At 37.7% G+C, this 26555-nt stretch overlaps 1 protein-coding gene across 2 annotated transcripts in view; it reads right to left on the bottom strand.

Annotated features, from left to right (window-relative positions):
* TBC1D23 (TBC1 domain family member 23) overlaps positions 1-26555 on the bottom strand; it is a 62291-nt gene that overhangs the window by 22913 nt on the left and 12823 nt on the right. For both annotated transcript variants that reach the window (XM_023212064.1, XM_023212054.1), the window contains exons 2-10: positions 21083-21194; positions 18967-19072; positions 17015-17219; positions 9339-9462; positions 5192-5316; positions 5049-5095; positions 4116-4219; positions 2342-2464; positions 1058-1150 (exon numbers count right to left, since the gene is read on the bottom strand). In XM_023212064.1, coding sequence (XP_023067832.1) covers positions 1058-1150; positions 2342-2464; positions 4116-4219; positions 5049-5095; positions 5192-5316; positions 9339-9462; positions 17015-17219; positions 18967-19072; positions 21083-21194 — 1039 coding nt within the window. The remainder of the gene's footprint in view (positions 1-1057; positions 1151-2341; positions 2465-4115; positions 4220-5048; positions 5096-5191; positions 5317-9338; positions 9463-17014; positions 17220-18966; positions 19073-21082; positions 21195-26555) is intronic.

Raw genomic sequence — 26555 nt, forward strand, 5'->3', positions numbered from 1 at the left:
GCTTTTCTCACAATATCCAATACTCTGATTTCTTATGTTAGTTTTCTCTCAATATTACCTAGGCCCTTTCACACACCCTTTCAGTCTCAGCATCAAATTTTTAAGACCAGTTAGGAAGGGGAAAGGTAGACTTAATATTTAGCTAAGAGATTTCTCATCCCACTCCTGTCTTCCCCATCCCTGAGGCTTTAATGATCCCAGAATGGCTTAAATGACGTTAGCCTCAATTTTACCAACGGCTCTATACATCTCTGACAATTATTTACTTTACCATTCTTCAAATTAAACGACCTAGGATGGTAGTTTTAATAACTAAGTACTTATAAGCCAGATACTATCCTTATTAAATATTACTTTATTATATGCATACTCATGATTAAAAATGGTTCATACTATAAAGCCTACAGAATTCTTACTCAATTACAATAAGAGCTGATCCGAAGAGTACTTAGTAGGTGCAGTGCACTATGCTAAGTGCTCTACTATGTAGCTCAAACTAAATTCAGAATTTACTGACATAACAATGGTAAGCAATAGTAAGCCACAGTGAGCATTGTTTCAACTACTCTTTATGATGCCAAAGGGGTATCTGGGCCCGACGTAGTGGCTCAGGCCTATAATCCCAACACTTTGGGAGGCTGAGGTAGGGGGATCACCTGAGGTCAGGAGTTTGAGACCAGCCTGGCCAACATGGTGAAAGCCCCTCTCTACTAAAAATACAAAATATTAGCCGGGCATGGTGGCTGGTGCCTGTAATCCCAGCTACTCAGGAGGGTGAGGCAGGAGAATAGTTTGAATCCAGGAGGCAGAGGTTGCAGTGAGCCGAGATCACACCACTGCACTCCTGCCTGGGCAACAAGAGCGAAACAAACAAACAAACAACACAAAAGCATATTTGGGTGAAAAGGAAACCTGACAGCAACACTTTTCTTACAAGGACAGAGACTCCCTTCTTAAACAGAAAGAAAAAATTCCCCTAACTGGGACCTATACATTTATTTATGAACTAAAGGAAAAAAAGTTACTTCAATAATAATCAATCAGCATTTATACTAACCAGATCTGAATCTAAGTGGAAAGCAGTTGCTAAATGCCCAGCATTATATTGCTCTGCAGGACGGCAATCCACCACAAAGTACCGGACTCCTTCCTGAAGGGGAAACAATATTTGATATACAGGAATTTCCCATGAGGTTCACACTGCACAATATAATATTCACAGTTAACCAAAGGAAGGGAATAAGTTTATGAAAACATGGATCTCACATGGAATTAGGAGGACCTAGTTAGTATAGAAAATAACCTGAAAGTTCTAAATACTTTTATTTCTTTTTAACAGTTAAAACATTTTTCTTTTTTAGATGTTGTTCTTTACTGGAAAGTCTTAAAATACATAGAAGGAGAATGCCTGTTTGAGCTATAAAACTAATTATACTGGAATTTGACAATGTACCATGTAAACACTACATAGTTATAAACATAACTTTAGATATGTTTTTTTTTGCAAATAAATCTGCAAATTTATCAACAGCTCAATTCACATAAGAACTAAACATCTATTTCGTGTGGGTGGGATGAAGAGAGAATGTTCTGAAATACCAGTTTTAACTAAAGAAGTTCATGTGGGTCTCTTTAAACTGGATAACATGTTTTCATTTGTTTTATAATATTAGTCTGAATAAGAAAAAAGCGAGATGCTTGTATTTTGAAAATTCTTAATAACCAGCACAGATACAGTAAGAAATCCAACTAAGAAAGATCTACTATAAAAGGCTATCTTCCCACGTCCATTTCTTTCCTGACCTCAACCTTGGAAATACACTACACCTTCCAAATACACACCACGGTTAACTGTTGCACTACTAGTAATAAAGACCATATATTAAAAGCCATCATCAGTCAAACTGACTTATTAGATTTTCATGAAGAAAATTACATTTTCACAATTCTCGTTTGCTATAAGTTGTATCGAACTGAACTATGTAATTCAATTAGCTGTAAACTACCAGAAACTGTTAAATGCTAAATTCACCCTTTTAAGTATTTTATACAATGCCACATTCAGTCGCTCTACTGAAATATGAAAAAAGGTATGTCGATTTACAAAAACTGGTGTCAAGAATGTCAACAATAATTAATTGTAGACAATTAAAGCAACACACAAGCTGACAAGTTTTAAAACGACCCTCTGAACATAACATTTAACACAACCATTCAAAAAACCAAAAGAGCCACCTTGTTGCAGTAAATTGATTTTGTGGGAATCACTGAACAGGGAGGAAGTTGGTTCCTTGTATTTAAAATGAACAGTCCCCTAACAAACTGGGTTTCCTTTACTTACCCCTTGTAGCTGATTCGCTTGAAGGATCTCTGACACTGAGATGGCCAGACAAAGAGCCTGACTCAGATCTGCATCATCATCCTTAATTCCCAACAAAGTACTACCAAAGAGATGGTGATTATCCTGTTTGAAGGGAAATTTTTAAACGTTATGAAAAAAAATCAAAATTTCTTCCTAAAAATATTCTAATTAAACCATAACGGGTAAAATTATAATATTCTTGAGTTGTGATTTTTAAAACTTAATACTAATCTCAAATTTTATATGCTAAGAACTACAAAAAAGTCACATAAAGTCCCTGTTAGTGTTCACACAAAATGAAAGACTAAGAAAAAAATAACACATTCTAAATAGCTATTTTCTATACTACCACCTGTAGTTAATATTGAATTTTTAAAATGGTTACTTACAATTTTTCATATCTTAATAAAAGCAAATATGTGGCAGAAATCGATTGCATAAATGAGTTAAAATACTGATCCACAGCCTGCTCTAATTCACAACTGCTAGTACAGATTCACTATGTCTGAAGAATAAAAGGTGCAGCTCTTGAAAGAGAAAAAAAATAAGACGTCTTTTTCATTCAGTATTTTAAACTACTGTCCTACCATCTGACTTATCCAGCATTGTTAGGAACTGAAGAGTTCTAGATAAGAAAATTATTAAAATAGTTGAAATTGGTCCCCAGAAATAAGTCTTTTAAAATTAGCTATTTTTAAGGGAAAATGATCATAAAAGGTTTCCTTTACCTGCTTTCTAAAACACAGTATACTAAACATAATTTAACTTTATTTTGACACTTCAGTGACATGACGAGTACCAACTGGAAATTATTATGGCAGAATGCTTCAAAAAAAAAAGATAATAATGCTCTCATGGGCACCTGAAGTCACATACAAACCTGCTGGCTTTAAAAACTTGTGCCTCTTCCACTATTAGCTTTTGCTTCTTGAGAGTTTCATTTGTCAGGAGTTCACATCACTCACACTTCTAATCTGGTGTCCTTTATTAAGCATCTGTCTGGTCTAAGGCTCTAAGTCTTTATGGGGCCTAAATGACCTTTCATTATAAGACAGCTCTGCATCACTAAGACTGTACAAGCCTGCACTCCAGAGAAAAGTGGCATAACTCTTACCTCCTCCACTGAATTACTACTGTAATAGAATGTTTTTTTTTTTTTTTTGAGACAGCGTTTTCTTCGCTCTATCACCCAGGCTGGAGTGCAATGGCGTGATCTCGGCCCACTGTAAGCTCCGCCTTCTAGGTTCACCATTCTCCTGCCTCAGCCTCCCGAGTAGCTGGGACTACAGGTGCCCGCCACCACGCCTGGCTAATTTTTTGTATTTTTAGTAAAGACGGGGTTTCACCGTGTTAGCCAGGATGGTCTTGATTTCTTGACCTTGTGATCCGGCTGCCTTGGCCTCCCAAAGTGCTGGGATTACAGGCGTGAGCCACCACGCCCAGCCCTGTAATATAATTCTTAAAGTCAAGCAAATACTAATTTAGCAAATATCTCACAGTCAATGTTCTTATGATCAGAAATAACAATAATCAGAAGAGAGGTAAGATGCTTTCTACTATCTTTTTAACTAGTCTCTTCCTCCACTAGGGAGGGTCTTTATGGAGAGGAAAAAAATAACCACACAACACTACAACACATAAAGAAACAGAAAAAACTGACAACCTAGAGTATTTTAACTAAAGTGAATACAAAGTAATAAAACAATGTACAAAATGTGAAATACAAAATAGTTGACTATTTCTTGTCTTATACCTTCCTAAAAGAAGCTGGTGTTTTGCTGCAATAATACTGAGCCAGAGAGAAAAGGTCTTCTATATCTTCTATATTCAGACTGGATGGAGTATTTTGCAAGAACTCTGAAACACGATTATAGACATAATATTTAGTAGTTTGTGAAAAATGCAAACATTAACATTGTTTATGTATCAGAGCTGAAATATCTTCATCATAAATACTATGCAAACAGAGTCTCAACAGTGGTGCTTTTACAATGTCTTGTGGAAAAGTGGATTTCTCCAAGTGAGCTGAAACTGTTAATGTAAATCTCTTGTTAGTGAAGGATGGTGTCAGGCAATCAAATCAAATTCATTAACCTTAATTAGAATTCTATGATTTATTTAACAAACATATATGAAGAAGTGCCAGGGCCCCTGAACATACAAAATAACTAAGAAATAGTTACTGACTTAAAAGAACTTTGTCTTGTATGAAAAAAATAAAAATAAATCATTATAATGTAATAAGATAAACATTACTACACAGATAGCACAAAGTGCCAGGCAATATAGAGAGGAAGTAACTCTCTCCATGTGGGGAATATGGTGGGGAGAACCCAAAAGGAGAACTAAGGTTTCACAATTGAAATATCATATAAACTGAGTATTGAAAGGTAAATTAAGGATGGGTAGGGAGGAACAGAGGAGGGCGATCTATTTGAACAGTGAAACCAAAGGAATAGCATATGGAAAGCAATGAAAGAGTGAACAAATATGAAGGAATGAATGAAGATGGCAAAATAAAGGAAAATAGTCTTCAAGGTCTGTACCTGGAGAGTGTTTATATAATTTGAGAGTTGAATGGAGCCTCAGAGCTCTTCTAATCTCCTAAATTTATGAATGAGGAAACTGAGTAACTTACACAGATAAGGAGACCCGAAATGTTTTCGCTACATTAAATGATACTTACGGATAACTTCTTCTTTGCTGTCTGACTCTTGTGTCAAAATAACTTCTCTGTAAAAGGGAATCAAATCAATTTGAGTTAAATATTAACAGAGCACCCTGAGAAAAGAGGAAAAAAAAAAAACAACTAACCAACCAGATACTTACTTTGCATTAACAAGGATAATTAACATTAAGAAATAAATAAAAAATGGATCTGCTTGTTGTAGATATCCATCCCATATTGCCTGAGTGACTTCAATGGAACAGTAACATGCAAAAAGACTTCCAAGCTGTAATCAGGAAATGAAATGAGAGACATAAACCACTGGAGGTGACTTGTTCTCTTAAAAGTATTAAAGCAAATGAATAAGAAACATTACATCAAATTGTCTGCACCTGATATTTAATGCGTACCTTAATCTTAGTGTATGAAATCCAAAGGCAAAACATGTAAATTCAAGGGACAATGGAGCCACTTATTAACTGTGTGACTTAGGACATGTCAACCTCTTTAAAGCTTCCATTTTTACTTCTGTAAAAAAGAGGAATACTGCTACCCATCTTCTACTACTATTGTGAAAAGAATGCCTAAAGTAACCACACATATCTTTGCCATAGCATAACTGACGTAATTACGGTCTGAGCTCCATAAGAGTAACTAAAATAATTACAATATAATAGCAGCACAGTATATAAATTACAAGGTAATTGTGAGGATCAAACATGGTAATTTAAGAGCAGCTAATAAAACTCTAATCATAATATAAATATGAATTGCCCCCAAAGCTCACTTGTACATCACTTGAAAGAGATTAGGCTGGGCACAGTGGCTCACACCTGTAATCCCAGCATTTCAGGAGGCTGAGGTGGGTGTATCACCTGAGGTCAGGAATTTGAGACCAACCTGGCCAACACAGTGAAACCCCGTCTCTACTAAAAATACGAAAATTAGCCAGGCATGGTGGTGCGTGTTTGTAGTCCCAACTACTCGGGAGGCTGAGGCAGGAGAATCACTTGAACCTGGGAGGCAGAGGTTGCAGTGAGACGAGATCTCACCACTGCACTCCAGCCTGGGTGACAGAGTAAGACTCTGTCTCAAAAAAAATAAATAAAATAAACAACATTCATATCCTTCGATATATTTCAGGAGCTAAGAGTTGTTAATTTATAAGCATCTCTACAACCCAATTGTGTTTTAAGTTGCATGAAGTAATATTTTTAGATCATTCAACTTTCATTAGATACAGAAATAATTCCATCTACAGGTCTAAATTTAAAACATTTTTAATGGCTAAAGAGAATTAACGGGAACACATATATTTAGTGCACTCTTTGTGCAATACTAAACTAATACTAAACTATTATCACATGTTATTAAAAATATCTCTTACTTAAATTCTCACAACAGGCCTGGAAAGTAAACACACTTCTTCCCATTTTGCAGGTGAGAAAGTAGATTTCAATTACTCCCCATTTTTTTCAGGTGAGGAACTTGGATTACTTTCTCAAGCTCACAGAGCTAGTGAGTGGTGCTGGGAATACAAAAAGGCCTGAGACTCCACAGCCTATGCCATTGCCATCACACCTGACCACAAGCCTTTTAAAATACATAATGCTACTAATGTTTTTTGTGGTTGCTTTCAAAATTATGATTACAAACACAGATTAGAAGAGGTACATACAAACAGAATAGCAATATACAGTCATCTTTAAGCTCACTTAGCTCAACTAAAGCTACCACTGCATTGTTCACAGTGGTTTAGAAATTACTCTTTAATTGTTTCATCTCCTGATATTTAACAAATTCTATTTCATCAACATGATGCTAGTAGCAAGAATAAACTATCTGGCATATCAGCTGAAGAGAAATCACTCAGTTCAAACCTCCAGCTACCAGCACTAATTCAGAGCTCTGGCATCAGAAATGGCATTTCCTAGGCAGAGAGACCACTATTAATTATTAAAATGCTCAAGAGAAATAGTTCACTTCTTAAACATAAAAGTAGATTCAGTGGCAACATATGAATCTCAGAGAAGCTACAGTTTTATAGGTATTTATTCATTTTAACTCAAAGTGGTAAGACTAGGCTTGGCTCACACCTGTAATCCCAGCACTTTGGGGCCTGGGCGGGAGGATTGCTTGAGCCCAGGAGATCGAGATCAGCTCAGGCAATACAGTGAGACTCTGTCTCTACAAAAAAATTAAAACATTAGCCAAGCGTGGTGGCACATGCCTGTAGTCCCAGCTACTCAGGAGGCTGAGGTGGGAGAATCACTTGAGCCCAGAAGGTGGAGCTCGCAGTGAGCCAAGACTGTGCCACTGCACTGCAGACTGAGAGACCAGAGCAAGCCCACATCTCAAAAAAAAAAAAAAAAGTGACAAGACTGTGGCCAAGAGGGAATTAAAGAACAGGCTACTGAGGTTTGAGATTTAATGAGCCCAGAAGTGTAACCAGTTAGAATTCTCCAATTACCCATTTCCTGATTGTTAACTCATCCTATCATCCTCTGAAGTAGGTATAGTACCATTATTATTTCCACTTTGCAGATGAGGAACTGAAGCTCAGAGGCTGTCTTAGATCACACAGTTAATAATCGGAAGAAATGGGATTCTTCCTGAAGAAAAGTTAAGCAATACATAACAAAACAATATGAATATATAGTCTCCTAGCACCCAATCATTGTTTTAGAAAGATCTTCAAGCTAACCAGAAGAGCAGTTCTCAAAGTGTGGTCTGGGGACCTCCTAGAAGTCCCCAGGATTGTTTACAAAGGATCTGTAAGGTCAAAACTATTGTTACAAAAATATGTAGAATTTACCTGCCTCTTTCATATTTATTCCCACAAAAATGAACAACAGAATTTTCCAATGGCCACATGATATGTGATATTAACACAGATTGAATAAAGAAGCAGATATGGGCCAGGTGTGGTGGCCTCACGCCTGTAATCCCAGCACTTTGGGAGGCTGAAGCAAGCGGATCACCTGAGGTTAGGAGTTTGAGACCAGCCTGGCCATCATGGTGAAACCCTCTTTCTACTAAAATTACAAAAGTTAGCCGGACATGATGGTGGGCACCTGTAATCCAAACTACTTGGGAGGCTGAGGCAGACGAGTTGCTTGAACCCAAGAGGTGGAGGTTGCAGTGAGCCAAGATCGCGCCACTGCACTCCAGCCTGGGCGACAAGAGCAAAACTCCATCTCAAAAAAAAAAAAGAAGAAAAAAAAAAAGCAGATATGATAATCCATCTTTGATGTAGCCAAACATTAATGAGATTTGCAAAAATATAAAACAATGCCACTACTCTGATTTTCTTTTGGAAAATAGTTGTTTTTTATTTTTAAAAAGGCTATTTATATCAACATGTAATAAATTTACAATTACTGTTAAATAAATTAATAAACATTTAAAATTCCTTAAATTTTTTTTTTTTTTTTGAGACAGAGTCTTACTCTTTTGCTCAAGCCAGAGTGCAATGGTGCGATCTCGGCTCACTTCAAGCTCCGCCTCCTGGATTCAAGTGATTCTCCTGCCTCAGCCTCCTGAGTAGCTGGGAATACAGGCACACGCCACCACACCCGACTAATTTTTGTATTTTTAGTAGAGATGGGGTTTCGCCATGTTGGCCAGGCTGGTCTCAAACTTCTGACGTCAAGTGACCGCCTTCCTTAGCCTCCCAAAGTGCTGGTATTACAGGCGTGAGCCACTGCACCTAGTCTAGTTTTAACTTCTTCTCAACATAATCCATATGGATTATCAACAAATTTTAAGAGTGTAAAGGGTCCTGACACCAAAAGGTTTGAGGACCACTGACCTAAAGTAAGACTTCCCATTGAAAATACAAATACAGAATGATAGAGTGCTGAGTTATAATTTATATTCTTTTATATTAACCATTTGATAACCTTAAGTTATTTTCCTCGTGACTGTATACAAATTCTTACACACACCATCAACAATTTAAACAAAGTTCTCAATTGAACTGATATATGTATCATATATTACAGGTATATATTCATATTTATTACATATATGTAAATAGTTGTAATATTTACTTGTAATTAGCTGTAATATTAGTTACATTTACAAATACATGTAAAACAATAAAAGTAAACTTCATATCAAATAATCTGAACACAACTGAAGAGCAAAAAAAGTTATTTTTAAATGCCAATAATTTTACCCCTTTGGTTTAAACAGTAATGATCTATAATTAGCACTTTTCTTTCTCTTCCTTGAAAAAAAATCCACCTAAGTATAGCTTTATATAAATTTTTTTTTCATTAAATGTTCCTACTTTCACTTTATTACCCAGTTGAGTGCATAGGAGTCTGGAGTAATTTTCTTTGTATCAAGATAAGAACAAAGCTCAGGCTCATGGTATTGGATGAGCAACCTGAAGAGATGAAATGGTCTCCCTTTCTGGGAACAATCCCTAGAAGACAAGAAGCAAAATTTTTTTGCATTAATAGATCAGAAATAATCACATCAGTAACCAGTCTTCCTGCTATACCTTCCACAGCATTCACTGGAAGCCCACCTGACAGTAGCAGGCAGAGGTCTCTTGCTAACACCTTTTTCAATGTCCCTGACTTGACAAAAGTTGTAGAAACAGTAAGTCTAAAGCCACTCTAGGGAGATTCTCACAGGTGAACCCAGGCAGCACTCAAGTGAGAGAACTACAGGGATCACTGAAAACAAATTTAGGTTATTTTGATAAGGCTGGGATCCCAAAAGGAGATCTGGAGAGTCCTTTCTTCTCTGCCAAAAAAGAGGAAATTCTAAAATCTAGGCTTCAGGTTAGCGCCACAATTTATATACACAATTAGAAATGTCCTTTAGCAAAGGTACAAGTCTGAAATGGGCAGGTGAACATTTTAGAAATAGTGGCCTTAAAAATTGTTGAAGTGGCCCAAGTACCAACTCCTCAGAGCAAATTCCAGAAGGTGCCAAAATACTCATCTTGTTCAATAACTGTCCTACTTCAAAGGGTTATTGTGAGAGCAAAATGGAAAAAATGAATCTGAATATCGTTTTAAAGTACAAGGCACCAAACATGGCCATTAACATTTTTATCTAAAGCCTTTTTAAAAACAAATACCACATTTTCCTGCCAGAGACTTCAGAAATAGAAAGAGAGTACTCTACTTATTGCCTGGGTGGTGAAATAATCTGTACACCAGATCCCCGTAACACACAATTTACCTATATAACAAACCTGCACATGTACCCCTAAACCTAAAATAAAAGTTAGAAATAATCACAAAGCACCTACAGATGCATTTTGGGTCATGGATTTCCTAGTTTCTAGTCATCACCTCAGGAAGCATCTCAGCCTGCTCAGCTCTAAGAAGACTCCTCTGCCACAGGTCACAGTAGCCACTCACAGCCTTGATCTGAAAAGTACTGTCCCTCTACCCAGGCACCCAAGCATCTGAGCCGAGAGATGACAAACCCTTGGAGCAGGTCCAGATGTGGTCCATGAACTAGGCTCACTCTTCAGGAAGTACAGTTACTTCCTCCTTCCATACTCAGTCCCTGATCTCGAATTCAGAAGCCTTATCTTCTAACTCCCACATAAGTAGCACTCTTAGAAAATCTTTCAAGCCCAGAGGATTTGTTAAGATACTATTACATTCACATTAGTTCATTTTCTTGTGTCCATGTTTGTGATAACGCAAACAGAATACTTCATGGAAAAAAATCCCTTAAAAGATACTAGAGTTTTGGTAGTGGATCTTACTGGATATAGGGAGATAATTACATGTTTTTTGGGGGAGTTTTTTGTTTGCTTTTTAAAGACAGGGTCTGGCTCTGTTGCTCAGGTTGGAGTGCAATGGCATGATCTCAGCTCACTGCAACCTCTTTGCCTCCTGGGCTCAAACCACCCTCCCACCTCAGCCTCCCAAGCAGCTAGGACTACAGGTACATGCCACCATGCCCAGTCGATTTTTGTATTTTTGGTAGAGACAGGGTTTCTTCATGTTGCCCAGGCTGGTCTCGAACTCCTGGGCTCAAGCAATCCTCCCTCCTTGGCCTCCCAAATTGCTGGGATTATAGGCATGAGCCACCACACTGGGCCAGAGGTAGTTATTTTTTAACTCATACAGTTAAAAACAAAAAGCAATACTGCAAACACAGTTACTTCCAGACAGTTTGGTTAAAGTATGGTGTTACTGTTAACAAGGTGCTGACTAACGCAATCTTCATTTAGACCAGTACGCTTCACTAATTCCTCAGTTCTATAAATTTACTCCATTCAGCTTTTGTACTGAAATACCTTCTACTATTGCAAGGGAAGGAGGCGAGAACATATCTAATGAATCAGCAAAAACTTACAAACAGGTCAAAGCACAGGTCATCTTAATAAAAGTCAACTATTTATTGAGGAAATACCATGTGCCAGACAAAGTAATAAGCATTTTACAAAGTTATTTCATTTTATCTTACATTTTATCAAACAAACCTATGAAATCAACACCCAATTTACAGATGAGAAAACTGAGGCTCATCTGAAGGTAAAATAGCTCACTTCAGCTCACTGAAGGTAAAATAGCTATGAAGTGATGGAGCTAAGACTTGTACACAGAAACTGGACATTAAGTCATTTTGCCATACTGCCCCCTTCCATATCTAAGTTGATATTTCAACAAGTGGTATTTTTGTAGGGGTACAATCTCTAAAAAAGCAAACTGTAAAGAAAATGAAGTAAAAGGCCTCATGTAAAAAAGTCAACGAAATGAATGACACAGTTTTAAAACATTTTTAAATTTTTTTTTTTTTTTTTTTTTTAAGCAGGGTCTCACCGTTGCCCAGGCTGGAGTGCAGTGGCAGGATCATGGCTCACTTCAGCCTTGACCTCCCTGGGCTCAGGTGATCCTCCCACCTCAGCCTCCTGAGTAGCTGGGACTACAGGTGCACACCCCCATGCCTGGCTAATTAAAAACATTTTTTTGTAGAGTCAGGGTCTCACTATGTTGCCTCAGCTGGTCTCAAACTCCTGGGGTCAACTGATCTGCCTGTCCTGGCCTCCAAAAGTGCTGGGATTACAGGTATGAGTCACTGCACCTGGCCTCACAGTTTTAACATGACAGCATTAATAAAGAGTGTTTTTTTTTTTTCTTTTTTTTCTTTTTTTAGACAGAGTCTTGTTCTGTCGCCCAGGCTGGAGGGCAGTGGCCTCACAGTTTTAACATGACAGCACTAATAAGGAGTGTTTTTTTTTCTTTTCTGAGACAGAGTGTCACTCTGTCGTCCAGGCTGGAGTGCGGTGGCCTCACAGTTTTAACATGACAGCACTAATAAGGAGTGGTTTTTTTTTTCCTTTTTTTTTCTTTTCTGAGACAGAGTGTCACTCTGTCGTCCAGGCTGGAGCGCAGTGGTCTCACAGTTTTAACATGACAGTATTAATAAGGAGTGTTTTTTTTTTCTTTTTTGAGACAGAGTCTCACTCTGTCGTCCAGGCTGGAGTGCAGTGGCCTCACAGTTTTAACATGACAGTATTAATAAGGAGTGTTTTTTTCTCTTTTTCGAGACAGAGTCTCACTCTGTCATCCAGGCTGGAGTGCAGTGGCCTCACAGTTTTAACATGACAGTATTAAAAAGGAGTGTTTTTTTTCTTTTTTGAGACAGAGTCTCACTCTGTCATCCAGACTGGAGTGTAGTGGCGCAATCTTGGCTCACTATAAGCTTTGCCTCCCGGGTTCACGCCATTCTCCTGCTTCAGCCTCCCGAGTAGCTGGGACTACAGGTGCCCGCCACCATGTCTGGCTAATTTTTTGTACTTTTAGTAGAGACGGGGTTTCCCTGTGTTAGCCAGGATGGTTTCGATCTCCTGACCTCGTGATCTGCCCACCTTGGCCTCCCAAAGTGCTGGGATTACAGGCCACCGTGCCCGGCCAATAAAGAGTGTTTTAAGCAGGGCAGAGTGGCATGAACGTATAGTCCCAGCTACTCAGGAGGCTGAGGAGGGACGATCACTTGAGACCAGGTTTTCAAGACCAGCCTGGACAACACAGGAAGATCTTGTATCAAAAAAGCAAAAAAAAAAAAAAAAAAAAAAGTCTTACAATGTAATTTAAAGGGAATAAGAAATAATTTCTAAAATCTAAGATGTGAGGTCAATGCCAGGATTTGTATGACTCTCAATCTATCACTTTCTGATACTGCAGGTAGAAGGAAGTTTTACAGAGAAGGCCCCAGGCTGGCAATTCAGGTGCCCAGACACAGAACTAGATTCATACTGGCAAGATTACCTCCTCCTTAGTCTTAATACATATCCTACTGCATAAATACAAGGCAAAAGAATGCTAAGGCAGAATACACAGTGAGTAGGGGCATACACTATAGAAACAATTGCCTAGTTCATGATCTTGTCTTCTGAAAAAGTGGGGAATCTCTGGGAGTCAGCCATTGCAACAGCATCTATTCATTTAACAGCTGTACACTGCAAAGCTGCTCTCAACTACAAGGCACTGTGCTTGATGGGATTCTGCCATCTTATATGTGAATCTGTAATAAGAAGATATGGTAGTGGTAAAACCCACTCTCTATTAAAAATGCAAAAATTAGCCAGGCGATAGTGGCACGCACCTGTACACCCAGATACTTGGGAGGCTGAAGCAGGAGAATTGCTTGAGCCTAAGAGATGGAGGTTGCAGTGAGTCGAGATTGTGCCACTGCACTCCAGTCTGGATGACAGAGTGAGACCCTATCTCAAAAAAAGAAGAAAAAAAGGCCGGGTGCAGTGGCTCGCGCCTGTAATCTCAGCACTTTGGGAGGCCGTGGCGGGCAGATCACCTGAGGTCAGAAGTTTGAGACCAGTTTGGCAAATGGTAAAACCCCACCTCTACTAAAAACACAAAAATTAGTTGGGTGTGGTGGAATCACATGCCTGTGATTCCAGCTACTTGAGGGCTGAAGCAGGAGAATCGCTTGAACCCGGGAGGCTGAGGTTGCAGTAAGTCAAGATCACACCACTGCACGCCAGCCTGGCAACAGAGCGAGACTCCGTCTAAATAAATAAATAAAAAAAAAAGAAGAAGATATGTTAGGTCGGGAGTGGTGGCTCACACCTGTAATCCCAGACTTTAGGAGGCCAAGTTGGGTGGATCCCTTGAGGTCAGAAGTTCGAGACCAGCCTGGCCAATGGTGAAACCCCATTTCTACCAAAAACACAAAAATTAGCCAGGTGTAGTGGCACACGCCTGTGATTCCAGCTACTCAGGAGGCTGAGGTATGAGAATCGCTTGAATCCAGGAGGCAGAGATTGCAGTGGGCTGAGATTGTGCCACTGCACTCCAGCTTGGACGACAAAGTGAGACTCTGTCTCAAAAAAAAAAAAAAAAGAAGAAGAAGATATGTTAAAATGGAGTTCTAGCAGCATTCTGTGGGGCTCAGGGTTCTTTCCAGGGCTATTAATGCTGATCCTGGCTGGAGGGCTGTTCCATATGGAAGTCATAGAAGCAATAACTAGAGAACCTGACAACAGTATGTTACAAATCACAATGCAAAAGTCTTTCCCCTCTAGTCCTAACTACCATCACCACCATTCTCTAGAGGCAAAGCTGGGACATCCTGTATCTTGCTATTGCTAGCTCTGTTAGAGCAAGAGGTGGCCATGAGAAGTGCTAAAATATAGGCAGTTGAGAGACCTAGCACAACAGAATGATCCCTAAATATGAATTCAAGTCTTGGCTCTGTCATGATCTTAGCCTTGTTTTCTGGTATCTTTAAGTCTGTTTTCTTTCTGCATCCTGGCACACATCAGAATCACCTGGGGAAATTTAAAAATATCTATACCTACACTCTTTGCAGTCCACTTATATTTGAAACTCTAAAGGCTTATTGGGGAAAAAGAGAAGTGCAAAATATTTATTGGGGAAAAACAAAAACAAAAACAAAAACTCTAGGGACCAGTATGCTTTAAAAGTACTTTGGGTGAAGAGTCATTGCTCCAAAGAAAAAATACAAATTGCCAATAAACACATAAAAAGATGCTCAGCATCATTAGTCATTAGGGAAATGCAAGTCAACAACCATAATGAGATATCACTTCACATTCACTAGGATGGACTATAATCAAAAAGACAAATGTTCACGAGGATGTGGAGAGACTGGGATCTCCACTGACTGTTGGTGAGAACATATGATCAGCTGCTATGGAAAAATCCGGCAATTCCAGAAAAGGTTAAACATAATTACTATACGGTCCAGCAATTCCCCTTGTAAGCACATATCCCAGAAAAGTGAAAATACACATCTACACAAAAACTTGCATGTGAATGTTCACAGCTTCATACTCCTAACAGTAAAAAAGTGAAAACAATCCAAATATCCATCAACTAATGAACAGGTAAATAAAATGCATACAATAAAAAATTATTTGGCAAAAAAATGAAATATGATATGGTACAATATGAATCTAGAAAACATACTGCTAAACATTAAAGGCAGTTACAAAAAACATATAAGGTACGATTCCTTATATAGAGAATCATACCGATCATTCCCATTTTGGGGGAAAGTGGAGAGTTGACTACTAATGGGTATGGGCCTTCTTTCTGGGGTGATAAAATGTTCTAAAATTGGTTGTGGTTATGGCTGTACAACTCTGTAACTATAATTAAAACCAGTGAATTGTACACATTAAAATGGTGAATTTTAAGCAACGTAAATATCTCAATAAAGTAGTTATTTAAAAAAAGAAAAAGTGCCTCAGTTGATTCTAACAAGCAACCAGGGTAGAGAACCATACAAAACACTTATACCTCGTACAGTGTGATATCACATAGAAAGTAGTAAAAAATAAGAGTCAGTTAACTATCAAGGTCCAGATTAGTGGTTCTCTACCTTGGCTACATGCTGAAATTAGTTAGCTCTGAATAAACTGATGCCGAGGTCCCATCATCAAGAGATTTTGATTTAATTACTCATGTATGCAAATACTCATTAGGATTTTTAAGAGCTCCCTCAATAGTTCTAATGCGTATTCAAGGTTGTACAGCCAAGCCACTAGTCTAGACTACGTCTAAAGTTTCTTTTGGTATTAAAATTCTAACTATCTGATCTATTGCACTGGGAACTACAACAATTCTTTCTGGCCTCATGAGCCACCAGGACCCCCACTACAATCCCCATCACAACCACCTGCACATCTGTCTGATCTCAACTTAAATGCCACTTACCATGGGAAAGCCACCCCTGACCTCCAGGGTAAGTTAGGTCGCCCAAATTATACATCCCCATAGCACTCTATATTTCACCTTTCTAACATTTAGCATACTTCAATTTACTTGTTCAATGCCTAGATTTCTAGGATTTCCTTCCAAGCTCAATAAGGTAGCACTCCAAAAATTTTGCTTTTCACTTGGACACTGTAACGTTTTCATTTTATAGGCAAATAAATGAAAATAGGAATACCACCAAATAAACTGGAAGAATTATATATATAAACTCTAGAAATTTTTAATTTTTAAAATCTTTTTTAAAAGTAAATTTCTGTGTATAATACAGCATGTTATAAAAAACACATACATGGAAACACATACTGTGGAACAAAATAACGTACCTATCATCTCACATTCCCACTTTCCCCTCTGTGGCAAAAGCAGCTATAATCTACTTATTTAGCAAAAATCTTCAATATAACACACTATTATTAACTAGAGTCCCCACATTGTATATTAGGTCTTTTAACTTGTTCATCACATCTATTTGCTATTTTGTATCCTTTTGACCTAGATCTCCCCACTTCCTCCCCAACTCCAACCCCAGTATAACCGTTTCAGCAGTATACATTTTTAACTAAAGAATCTTTTAAAAAACGTTTATAACCACAAAAATAAAATAATAATTATGGCTCAAACAACCTTCAAAATTATTTGAACCTTTTACTTTACTGCCAAAGTAAATCTAGTAACTTTAGCTCAAGGCAAACCAGACCTGTGTTCACTTTAAAAAACTACAATAACTAAATCATATTTTACCTGGGAATGTACTTATTCATTATGGCATAAAAGCAGTTGTATAAATCGCTGCGTGGCAGTTGAAGATGCACCAATGGTTTGAGTAGATGTATCCAGCTAAGGGATGTGCTATATTTAATGTTACGTGATTTACAATAAAAGGTAATTACAGATTCAATATCCAAAAGTAATTCTGTTGCCTTCTCCTCTGGCACTGAAAGCTGGTCTAGAAAATAAATGTTAAAAATAAAGTTACCCAGGGCCTGTTAGAGGCTGTTAATGGACATAACACTTGTTTACAAATATATAATACTATGTTAGTGCATTTAGAGAAAGACAAAGTGAAACTACATGAAAGTATATTTTCCCTTACACTTAACAATCATTGGTTCACAGATCCAAAACCCAAGGAAAACACATAGTCAAAACTCTTTATGACAGCCCCCCCCCTTTTTTTTTGAGACAGAGTTTAGCTCGTCACCCAGGCTGAGTGCAATGGCACGATCTTGGCTCACTGCAACCTCCACCTCCGTTTCAAGTGATTCTCCTGCCTTAGTCTCCCAAGTAGCTGGGATTACAGGCAACTACCACCACACGTAGCTAATTTTTGTACTTTTAGTAGAGACAGGGTTTCACCATGTTGGTCAGGCTGGTCTTGAACTCCTGACCTCAGGTGATCTGCCCGCCTCGGCCTCCCAAAGTGCTGGGATTACAGACGTGAGCCACTGCGCCCGGCCTTCTAACAGTCTTTTAACTTTAAGATAGTTATTTAAAGAAAATTAAGAATAACAGTTTCACTTAAGCATGTTTTCTTTACCTAGTCCGTTGAGAGAGAAGGGAAAGAAACAGAACACTTCTATAAATTCAATATTTACTAAACATTAGCATTTAGTAATACCTGTCAAACATAAGAATAGCCAATCTGAATTAAAGGGATAGGCAAAGATAGGCATAGCCCATATTCCTGGGAAGCAAAACTGTTTTCTAAACAGATGATCACCTACCCCATGATGGGCAGCTGTTGCTATAACTCAGGCAAAAAGAGGGAAAGGAATTCATTCTCCACTACCAAATTCTCTTTCTTTTGTCCACACCAGCAATAATGTTTCTGGTGTGCTTACCACACATAGGCCTATCAAGCCAATAATTTAACTAAAATATGATGGAAAGAGAAACAAAAATACAACAAAACACTAGAGATGAATTTAAAAGAAGAATAAACTAAATTGATCTACATTGTGAATTGAAATAGATGTTGTGGGTGACTGGAAACCTATTCAATCACAATTTATAATAGTTTCTCTATAGCAGACCACAAACTATGATTGATAGATAAACTTTTGCAACAAAATTCCCCTTTAATTTGAGGGCTGTATACAATCATACAGATCTTTAATTATACAAAAATCAAAGTTAAGACTACAACAAACCCATAAATGTACGTGAAAAATCTAACATATAATGCAAAAGAAACAGTAAAAACTAGGTTATCATGCTTGTTTCTTTGAGACAGAGTCTCACTCTGTGCCCAGGATGGAGTGCAGTGGCGCGATCTCAGCTCACTGCAACCTTTGCCTGCTGTGTTCAAGCGAGTCTCCTGCCTCAGCCTCCCAAGTAGCTGGGACTACAGGTGCCCACCCCCACACCTGGCTAATTTTTTTATTTTTTAGTAGAGACAGGGTTTTGCCATGTTGGCCAGCCTGGTCTCGAACTACTGACCTCAAGTGATTTGTCCACCTCGGCCCCGCAAAGTGCTGGGATTACAGGCGTGAGCCATTGCACCCAGTCAAAACTAGGCTCCCTTAAAATCAATAGACAATATTTCATAAGAATCTCAAAAGAAAAGTTCTAAAGCTATTTACAAGCCTTTTCCATATTTTGAAATTATAAGAAAATAATTCTGAAGAGTGATTCCTCAATCCAAAAATTATTTCCAAAATTTAACTCTGCTTGAAAATGATTATTAAGCTTACCCATAAACTGCAGGCAATCTTTGTGAATAGTGTTCTGTTCTGGCAAGTCTAAAATACCATCCCATGATGCCAAACTATCACCTTTTCCTGCAACATTCAGAGCAATCTGGAAGAAAGATTTAAAAAGTGACTAGCTTCATATGTTATTCCTCATTCTTGGAAAACATGCTGTAATAATTAAAGGCCTGAATTTAAAAATAATAACAAAGATTACAATTAAGGTATCCATACTCCACCAAATGTTGAGTATTTAGCCATGTCACATCCAGCAGAATTATTTTAAATCCTCTTACATTAGGTATTTCTTCATGTTGATTTAGGGAATACAATAAATTACTCAAAATACTTATATATTTAGATATGTAAATTTACACAAGCAATCATCTTTCCTGTTTTTTTTTAATGTAAAAACAACAGAATGTACTGGCAAAGAAAAAGTACATCTGTGCCATGTATATTTTAAAATTATACAGAAGAATATTTAATAAATTGAGAAAATGTTTTTGCTGTAAGGTTTTTTTTTAAAAAATGTAAAATAAACTGTGTTGATTTAAAGAATCTTAAGTGACATATCCAAATGCAACAGGTGGGCCTACTAGAATTCAAATTTAGACAAATCACCTATAAAAACACATGTATGAGACAACTGAAGAAATTATCTTATGATGTTAAGGAATTACCAGTCTTTTTTTTTTTTTTTTTTTTTTTGAGCCTCGCTCTGTTGCTCAGGCTGGAGCATAGTGGCATGATCTCAGCTCACTGCAACCTCTTTGCCTCCCGGGTTCAAGCGATTCTCCTGCCTCAGTCTCCCAAGTAGTTGGTACTACAGGGACCCGCCACCACACCCAGTTCATTGTTGTATTTTTAGTAGAGATGGGGATTCACCATGTTGGCCAGGCTGGTCTCAAACTCCTAACCTCAGGTGATCCACCCGCCTCAGCCTCCCAAAGTGCTGGGATTACAGGCGTGAGCCACTGCACCCGGCCAGGAATTACCATTCTTTTAAATGTTTCAGACTTTTAGTATGCTAGCAAGGATTTGCTTTAAAACAGTCCAGTGAGTTGGGTGTGGAGGAAAGGATGAGGATACTAATCAAACAACATTGTTCTAAATGTTGATACCAGTTAAAGTTGGGTTATGGGCACATGGGAGTTCATTATACAAGTTCTACGCTTTTGCATGTACTTAAACTTCTATAATAAAATGCTCAGAATGCTATGTACAGTTTTAATTCCATTTCTGTTACATATATGCATAGGACAAAAAGGTAAAAAGGTAAGCACCAAGACGTTACATGTTTTACCTATAGGTGGTAGATAACAGATTTTTATTTTATCCTTTGCGGTTGTTATGTCGTACATGTTTCCACAAATACATGTATTTCTTTTGTAATTATAACAACATCTTAATTCAAAATTTTAAAAAATAATAATACACATGCACTGGTGAATAGCTGAACAGAGGAAAACAAAGGAAAAATTTCCTATAACCCCAACAGCCAGAGGCATACTTACTTTCTTTTTTTTTTTCTAACATTGCTATGAGCATTCTGTATCTGCAAATATACATCCTATTTTACTCACTGATTGTATCTTGTTTCACGAAACAATTTTCATAAATATCACTTCTTTTCGTTTGTTTGTTTTGAGATGGAGTCTCACTTTGTCACTCAGGCTGGAAGGCAGTGGCGCTATCTCAGCTCACTGTAGCCTCACCTCCTGGGTTCAAGTGATTCTCCTGCCTCAGCCTCTTCATAGAGATGGGGTTTCATCACGTTGGCCAGGAGGGTCTTGAACTCCTGACCTCAGGGGATCCGCCCGCCTCAGCCTCCCCAAGTGTTGGGATTACAGCATGAACCATTGCGCCTGGTCCCATAAACACCATTTCTAATGGCTACAAAAGCATATATTACATTCCAAAATCTAAACCATTATTGTTAAATATACCAAACACTACAGAAACACACATTTTAATAAGCTACTGTTTGATAAATCTTCTAGATGCGGCATGCTCATAACATAATAAAGTTTTCTGCAACTAAGACAGCTGAGGCAACAAACTTTTAAATATATTACTCTTCAGTGATTACATTTTATTCATTTTAGTTTCTAGTTACCTTCCAAACTTTGGCCCTCAGATCAGCAGGCAGTGGTCTTCCTTGAATTATATTTCTCAAAGTTTCAAGATCACAACCTCCTGCTTCCAGAGCTTCTTCAAGATCTCTTTCCCTAAAAAACAAGTCCTATTTATTAAAATAAACTTTACTTCATACTTTTTCTTATTCAAGATTCATTTATAAGCATGGCCTATTAAAGGCTTGTCTAAGACACAAAAGTTCTCAGCAGCCAAAATGTAATGCCAAGGCATACACAATGTATTTTCTTGGTGGGAAATCTCAGGCTTCATATAGTCAATTTACTCTCATTTTACCCTTAGTTGTAACCAGTCTGGTTGTCTTTTCCTAGATTAATTTAAAGAGGAGATGGGGCAAGCTGGCTGACAGCACTGTGAAGTCACAGTAATAATAGTGTTCCAAGCAGAGGTAATGTCTTTACATAGCAACTACGTGTGGGGCACTATTTCAAACATTTTATGTGTTCTTTTTAATCCTTATAACAATCCCTATGAGGTAGGTTACATTACTGACCCCACATACAGATGCAAAAATGGAGGCAAAGAAGGGTTATAGACATTTAGGGGACAACTGAAGAAATAACTTTATTGGTATTAAAAAGTTACTATTCTTTCAGGTGTTTACCAGTATTATGGTATATGGTCACATGTCATATTAGCAGTAGAGCCAGCATTCAAATTTTAACAGTCTGGTTCCTAAATTCGTGTTCTTAACATTATGCTCAATTCAGTCAAGAATTCAAAACACTGCAGCCTGAGACTATTTAGTAAATGACTATATCAATATCATGCCTAGAGCAGTGCCTAGTTTAAAATAAGTATTAAATAAATGTTAGAGGGGAAAAAGGATCTATTGGTATATTAAATAAAAATAATAATATCACATCATCTATCAGGGAATCTGCCCCCAATATTTCAACATAGGTTCTTTCTATTTTCCGTAAGTGTTGGCTGGCTGAGAAATAAAGAGAAAGAGTACAAAGAGAGGAATTTTACAGCTGGGCCACCGGGGGGTGACATCACATATCAGTAGGACTGTGATGCCCACCAGAGTCTCAAAACCAGCAGGTTTTTATTAAGGATTTCAAAAGGGGAGGGGGTGTATGAACAGGGAGTAGGTCACAAAGATCACATGCTTCAAAGGGCAAAAAGCAGAACAAAGATCACATCCTTCTGAAGGCAAGAGGCAGAACTCCTGTTATCTATGTTCAGAGGTGCACATATTGTCTTGATAAACATCTTTAACAGAAGAAACAAGGTTCAAGAGCAGAGAACCGGTCTGACCAAAAATTTACCAGGATGGAGTTTCCCAATCCTAGTAAGCCTGAGGGTACTGCAGGAGACCAGGGCATATCTCAGTCCTTATCTCAACCACATAGGACAGACATTCCCAGAGCGGTGTTTATAGACCTCCCCCCAAGAATGAATTCCTTTCTGAGAGTATTAATATCAATATTCCTTCCTAGGAAAAGAATTTAGTGATATCTTCCCTATTTGCACGTCTGTTTATAGGTTCTCTGCAAGAAGAAAAATATGGCTCTTTTTGCCTGACCCTGCAGGCAGTCAGACCTTATGGTTGCCTTCCCTTTTCCCCTAAAAATTGCTGTTATTCTGTTCTTTTTCAAGGTGCACTGATTTCATTTTGTTCAAACACACATTTTACAATCAATTCATACAGTTAACACAATTGTCATAGTGGTCCTGAGGTGACGTACATCCTCAGCTTACGAAGAAAACAGGATTAAGAGATTAAAGTAAGACAGGTAAAAGAAATTATAAAAGTATTATTTGGGAACTGATACATGTCCATGAAATCTTCACAATTTATATTCCTCTGCTGTGGCTCCAGCAGGTCCCTCTGTTCGGGGTCCCTGACTTCCCGCAACAATCATCAAGTAAATTACCAAGCAGTTTTGTTCAGTCTACTATGTTTAGGAGAAAAGTATGAATTTAATTTCATTTGCATAAGGTAAAAATAATTAAAAGAAAACTTTTACAAAGGTATACATTGTTTTCTAGACAGAAAATAACCAGTTAAATTATCAATTCTGGCCAGGCGCAGTGGCTCATGCCAGTAATCCCAGCACTTTGGGAGGCCAAGGTGGGTGGATCACAAGGTCAGGAGTTCAAGACCAGCCTGGCCAAGATGATGAAACCCCATCTCTACCAAAAACACAAAAAAGTAGCCGGGCGTGGTGGCAGGTGCCTGTAATCCCAGCTACTTGGCAGGCTGAGGCAGACAACTGCTTGAACCCGGGAGGCAGAGGCTGCAGTGAGCCGAGACTGCACTACTGCACTCCAGCCTGGGTAACAGAGCGAGACTCCGTCTCAAAAAAAAAAAAAAAAGAAAAAAGAAAATCACTCAATTCCTTAGGAATTTTCAAAAACCGAGGTTTCAGTCATTATTTACGATTTCGGCACACATTAAAAATCTGTACAAATTTTTAAGAGCTTCATAACCTGGACAATTTATAACATTCCTTGAAGCAGCCTAAAAGGCAGTTCATCTCACTAGGATCAGGAAATCAGGATTTTTGTCCCATTTTTGTGGTTCTGAAGAAAATAAATTACTCCCACTCTTCATTTTTTTCAATAAGACAATGAAAACCTCCCTATTGACAGGCATCTAAGAATATTAGTTTAAATGTATATATTTCATAAAATGTTGCTCTCCTAAGGTAAAGGAATTAAATGAAAATGTAATCACTTACAATCATACTCAACAGAAAAGTACTCATTGTATTTGAAAGGTTCCTCGACAAAGCTACTACAAATTCACAGAAACAGAAGATAACTAGTGATCACCACAGAAGAAACATTTAGTTTTTTTGTTATATGGTCACCGAAGTGTTGGAAGGGAGAGGTAGAGAAAAAGATTTCAAGTCTACTGTTCAGACAGAGTTCAGGTCTATAGCTGATAAACACGGGTTTATCTATTCTCTTCTGGCCAAAATGTACAAGGCAGGCTGTTAGTAACTATGAAACAAAGAAAATTTAATGGCATCTTTGGCAAATAAATACCATATATTTAAACGGTCAAATGTATCAAATAATAAGGGACTAAAAACACTACTTACTGAGATGGAATTATTTCACTAGATGAATGAAGAATTGGAATTATTCACTTTTTAGTGCAAAATTCTTTTTTGAAATATTTTTGCCAAATCCCTTACTATTCCCAACAACAAAGCTTGTATTTTGTTGCAAAATGCCCAATCCTCAAAGTACTTTTTAAATCACAATAATGTACAAGCACATCTCTGTTGATACAGCTGCTGTTGGATTCTTTGATGCTGTCCCCAGGGAACCACAAATGTGCTCTCCAGCAGTAGAACCATCAGCAAGGGCTCCTTTGAAGACTAGAAAATGCTACACCTTAAGTAGTAAAAGATACTTCTTACAAACCTAAATAATTAAAAGTAACATGATTTTCTGAACAAGGCATCCAAAGGTACAGTTACTAGACCTTCGACAATATAAATGTGCTTATAAAAGTAGTAAACAGCTGAAAATTGTTAAGGTAAATAATTCATAGAAGGATCAAGCAGAGATAAAGAATTCTACGGCATTTAGCTCTCAAACAGAATTCCTCTTCCCCTAAACCAAGTTTCTACTTTTAAACAAGTAATACAATTCTAACATACAAAAGCAAAATCCATGTCTGGTGTGGTATGAGTAGGTGGACTGTGTTTTGTTCAGTCTTCTTTGACCTTATAGCAGCTTCTCACTGACCTTACAAATTGAAGGTTGGTACAGTTACACTGGACACCCAGACAAGGTTTTAAAACAGAAAGGTACAGGCCTTGTCCATTTATTCTAGGAAATACAAAAAATAGGCAAAACTATCTACTTTGCTCAGAAAGTTCAGGACAGACCAAATCCAATGCTTCTGAGGTTGGAAGGAAGGAGAAACTCACCTCCTCCTGACTCTGTGACTTTTAAACTATTAACACGTGTTGGTATAATACCACAGGTTCCTGTCATGATCTATCAATAGCATATTTTCAAAACCTAAATAAAACATAACAGAATATCCCCTCACCTGATGTTGTGTGGTAAAATCACCTACTCTAAGCATTGTAGCCCAAGTTGCTTCAGAATTAGAGTGAGTCAAACAATGTCACTAGATTTACACGGAATTAGTTTAATGTTTATATTCAAGCTAGCAAATGAATTGGATTTTTCTTCTTCCACCAAATGGTGAATAACATATGGAAGCATTTGCACAATGTATGGGAGAAGGAAGCATGAATTTTCAAGCACTACCAAATTTAATATGCATTTCCAAATGCTTCTATGATTAATTCATTATTAGAAATTTTGTAATTTTCTGAATAAACCATATTGAATCATACAAAAATTATGATTTTTAAAAGTAATTGGATTACATATATTTTGATCCTAAAATTTAAAAAGTTATAGAAAATCTCCCACTAGCAAAAAATGACTATATATTAACATTTTTCTAAATTTGGTTTTCCTCCCAACCATGTTCTAAAAACTTATTTTTCCCATCATTTCAAAATTTATGAAAACTGTTTATTGTACACACTCTCTCGCCAAACAGGGCATAAAAACAAGAAACAAAACTTAGTTCATCTCCTTTTTTTTTTTTTAAGAAGTATCTTTCTTCACTTAAAGAAACACCATACCCATTAGCAGTCACTCACTATTCCTCCCCACCAGCACCTCCTACCCTGCCCCCAGCCTCTGCCAACCACTAATTTACTTTCTGTCTCTACATATTACCTATTCTGGATATTTCACATAAATGGAATCATATAATGTGTGGCATTTATGCCTGGTTTCATTTAGCATAACATTTCAACATCTACCCATAATGTAGCATGTATCAGTACATGCTTTTCATTGTCAAATAGTCCACTGTATATGAATATACCATATTTTACTTATCCATCCATCACATAATGAGTTTTTTAGTTTTTTCAACTTTTTGGTTATTATAATTATCTTAATTTTGAACATAAGTATCAGTAGTTCAACTGGTTAAGTGTATGATACATATGTATTATTTATTAATTATTCTTCAAGAAGTCTGAAAGAATTTAAAGATCAAGTCTATTAAAACCTCACTCAAAACCAAACCCAAACCAGGCCAGGGGCAGTAGCTTACACCTGTAATCCCAGCACTTCTGGTTGGATGGCTTGAGCCCAGGAGTTTGAGACCAGCCTGGGCAACATGGAAAAAAACCTGTTTCCACAAAAACTACAAAAAATGGCAAGTTGTTGTGGTGTGCGGCTGTAGTCCCAAGTACTCAAGAGGCTGAGGCAGGAGGATCAACTGAGTTCAGGAGGCAGAGGCTGCAGTAAGGCCAAGATCACACCACTGCACTCCAGCCTGGGCTACAGAATGAGACCCTGTCTCAAAACACAGGCTACAGAAGACCTTGTCTCAAAAAGCAAACAAACAAACAAAAAACAATAAAACCAAACCA

Source organism: Piliocolobus tephrosceles, chromosome 2, assembly GCF_002776525.5.
Source record: "Piliocolobus tephrosceles isolate RC106 chromosome 2, ASM277652v3, whole genome shotgun sequence".
Classification (NCBI taxonomy): Eukaryota; Metazoa; Chordata; class Mammalia; order Primates; family Cercopithecidae; genus Piliocolobus; species Piliocolobus tephrosceles.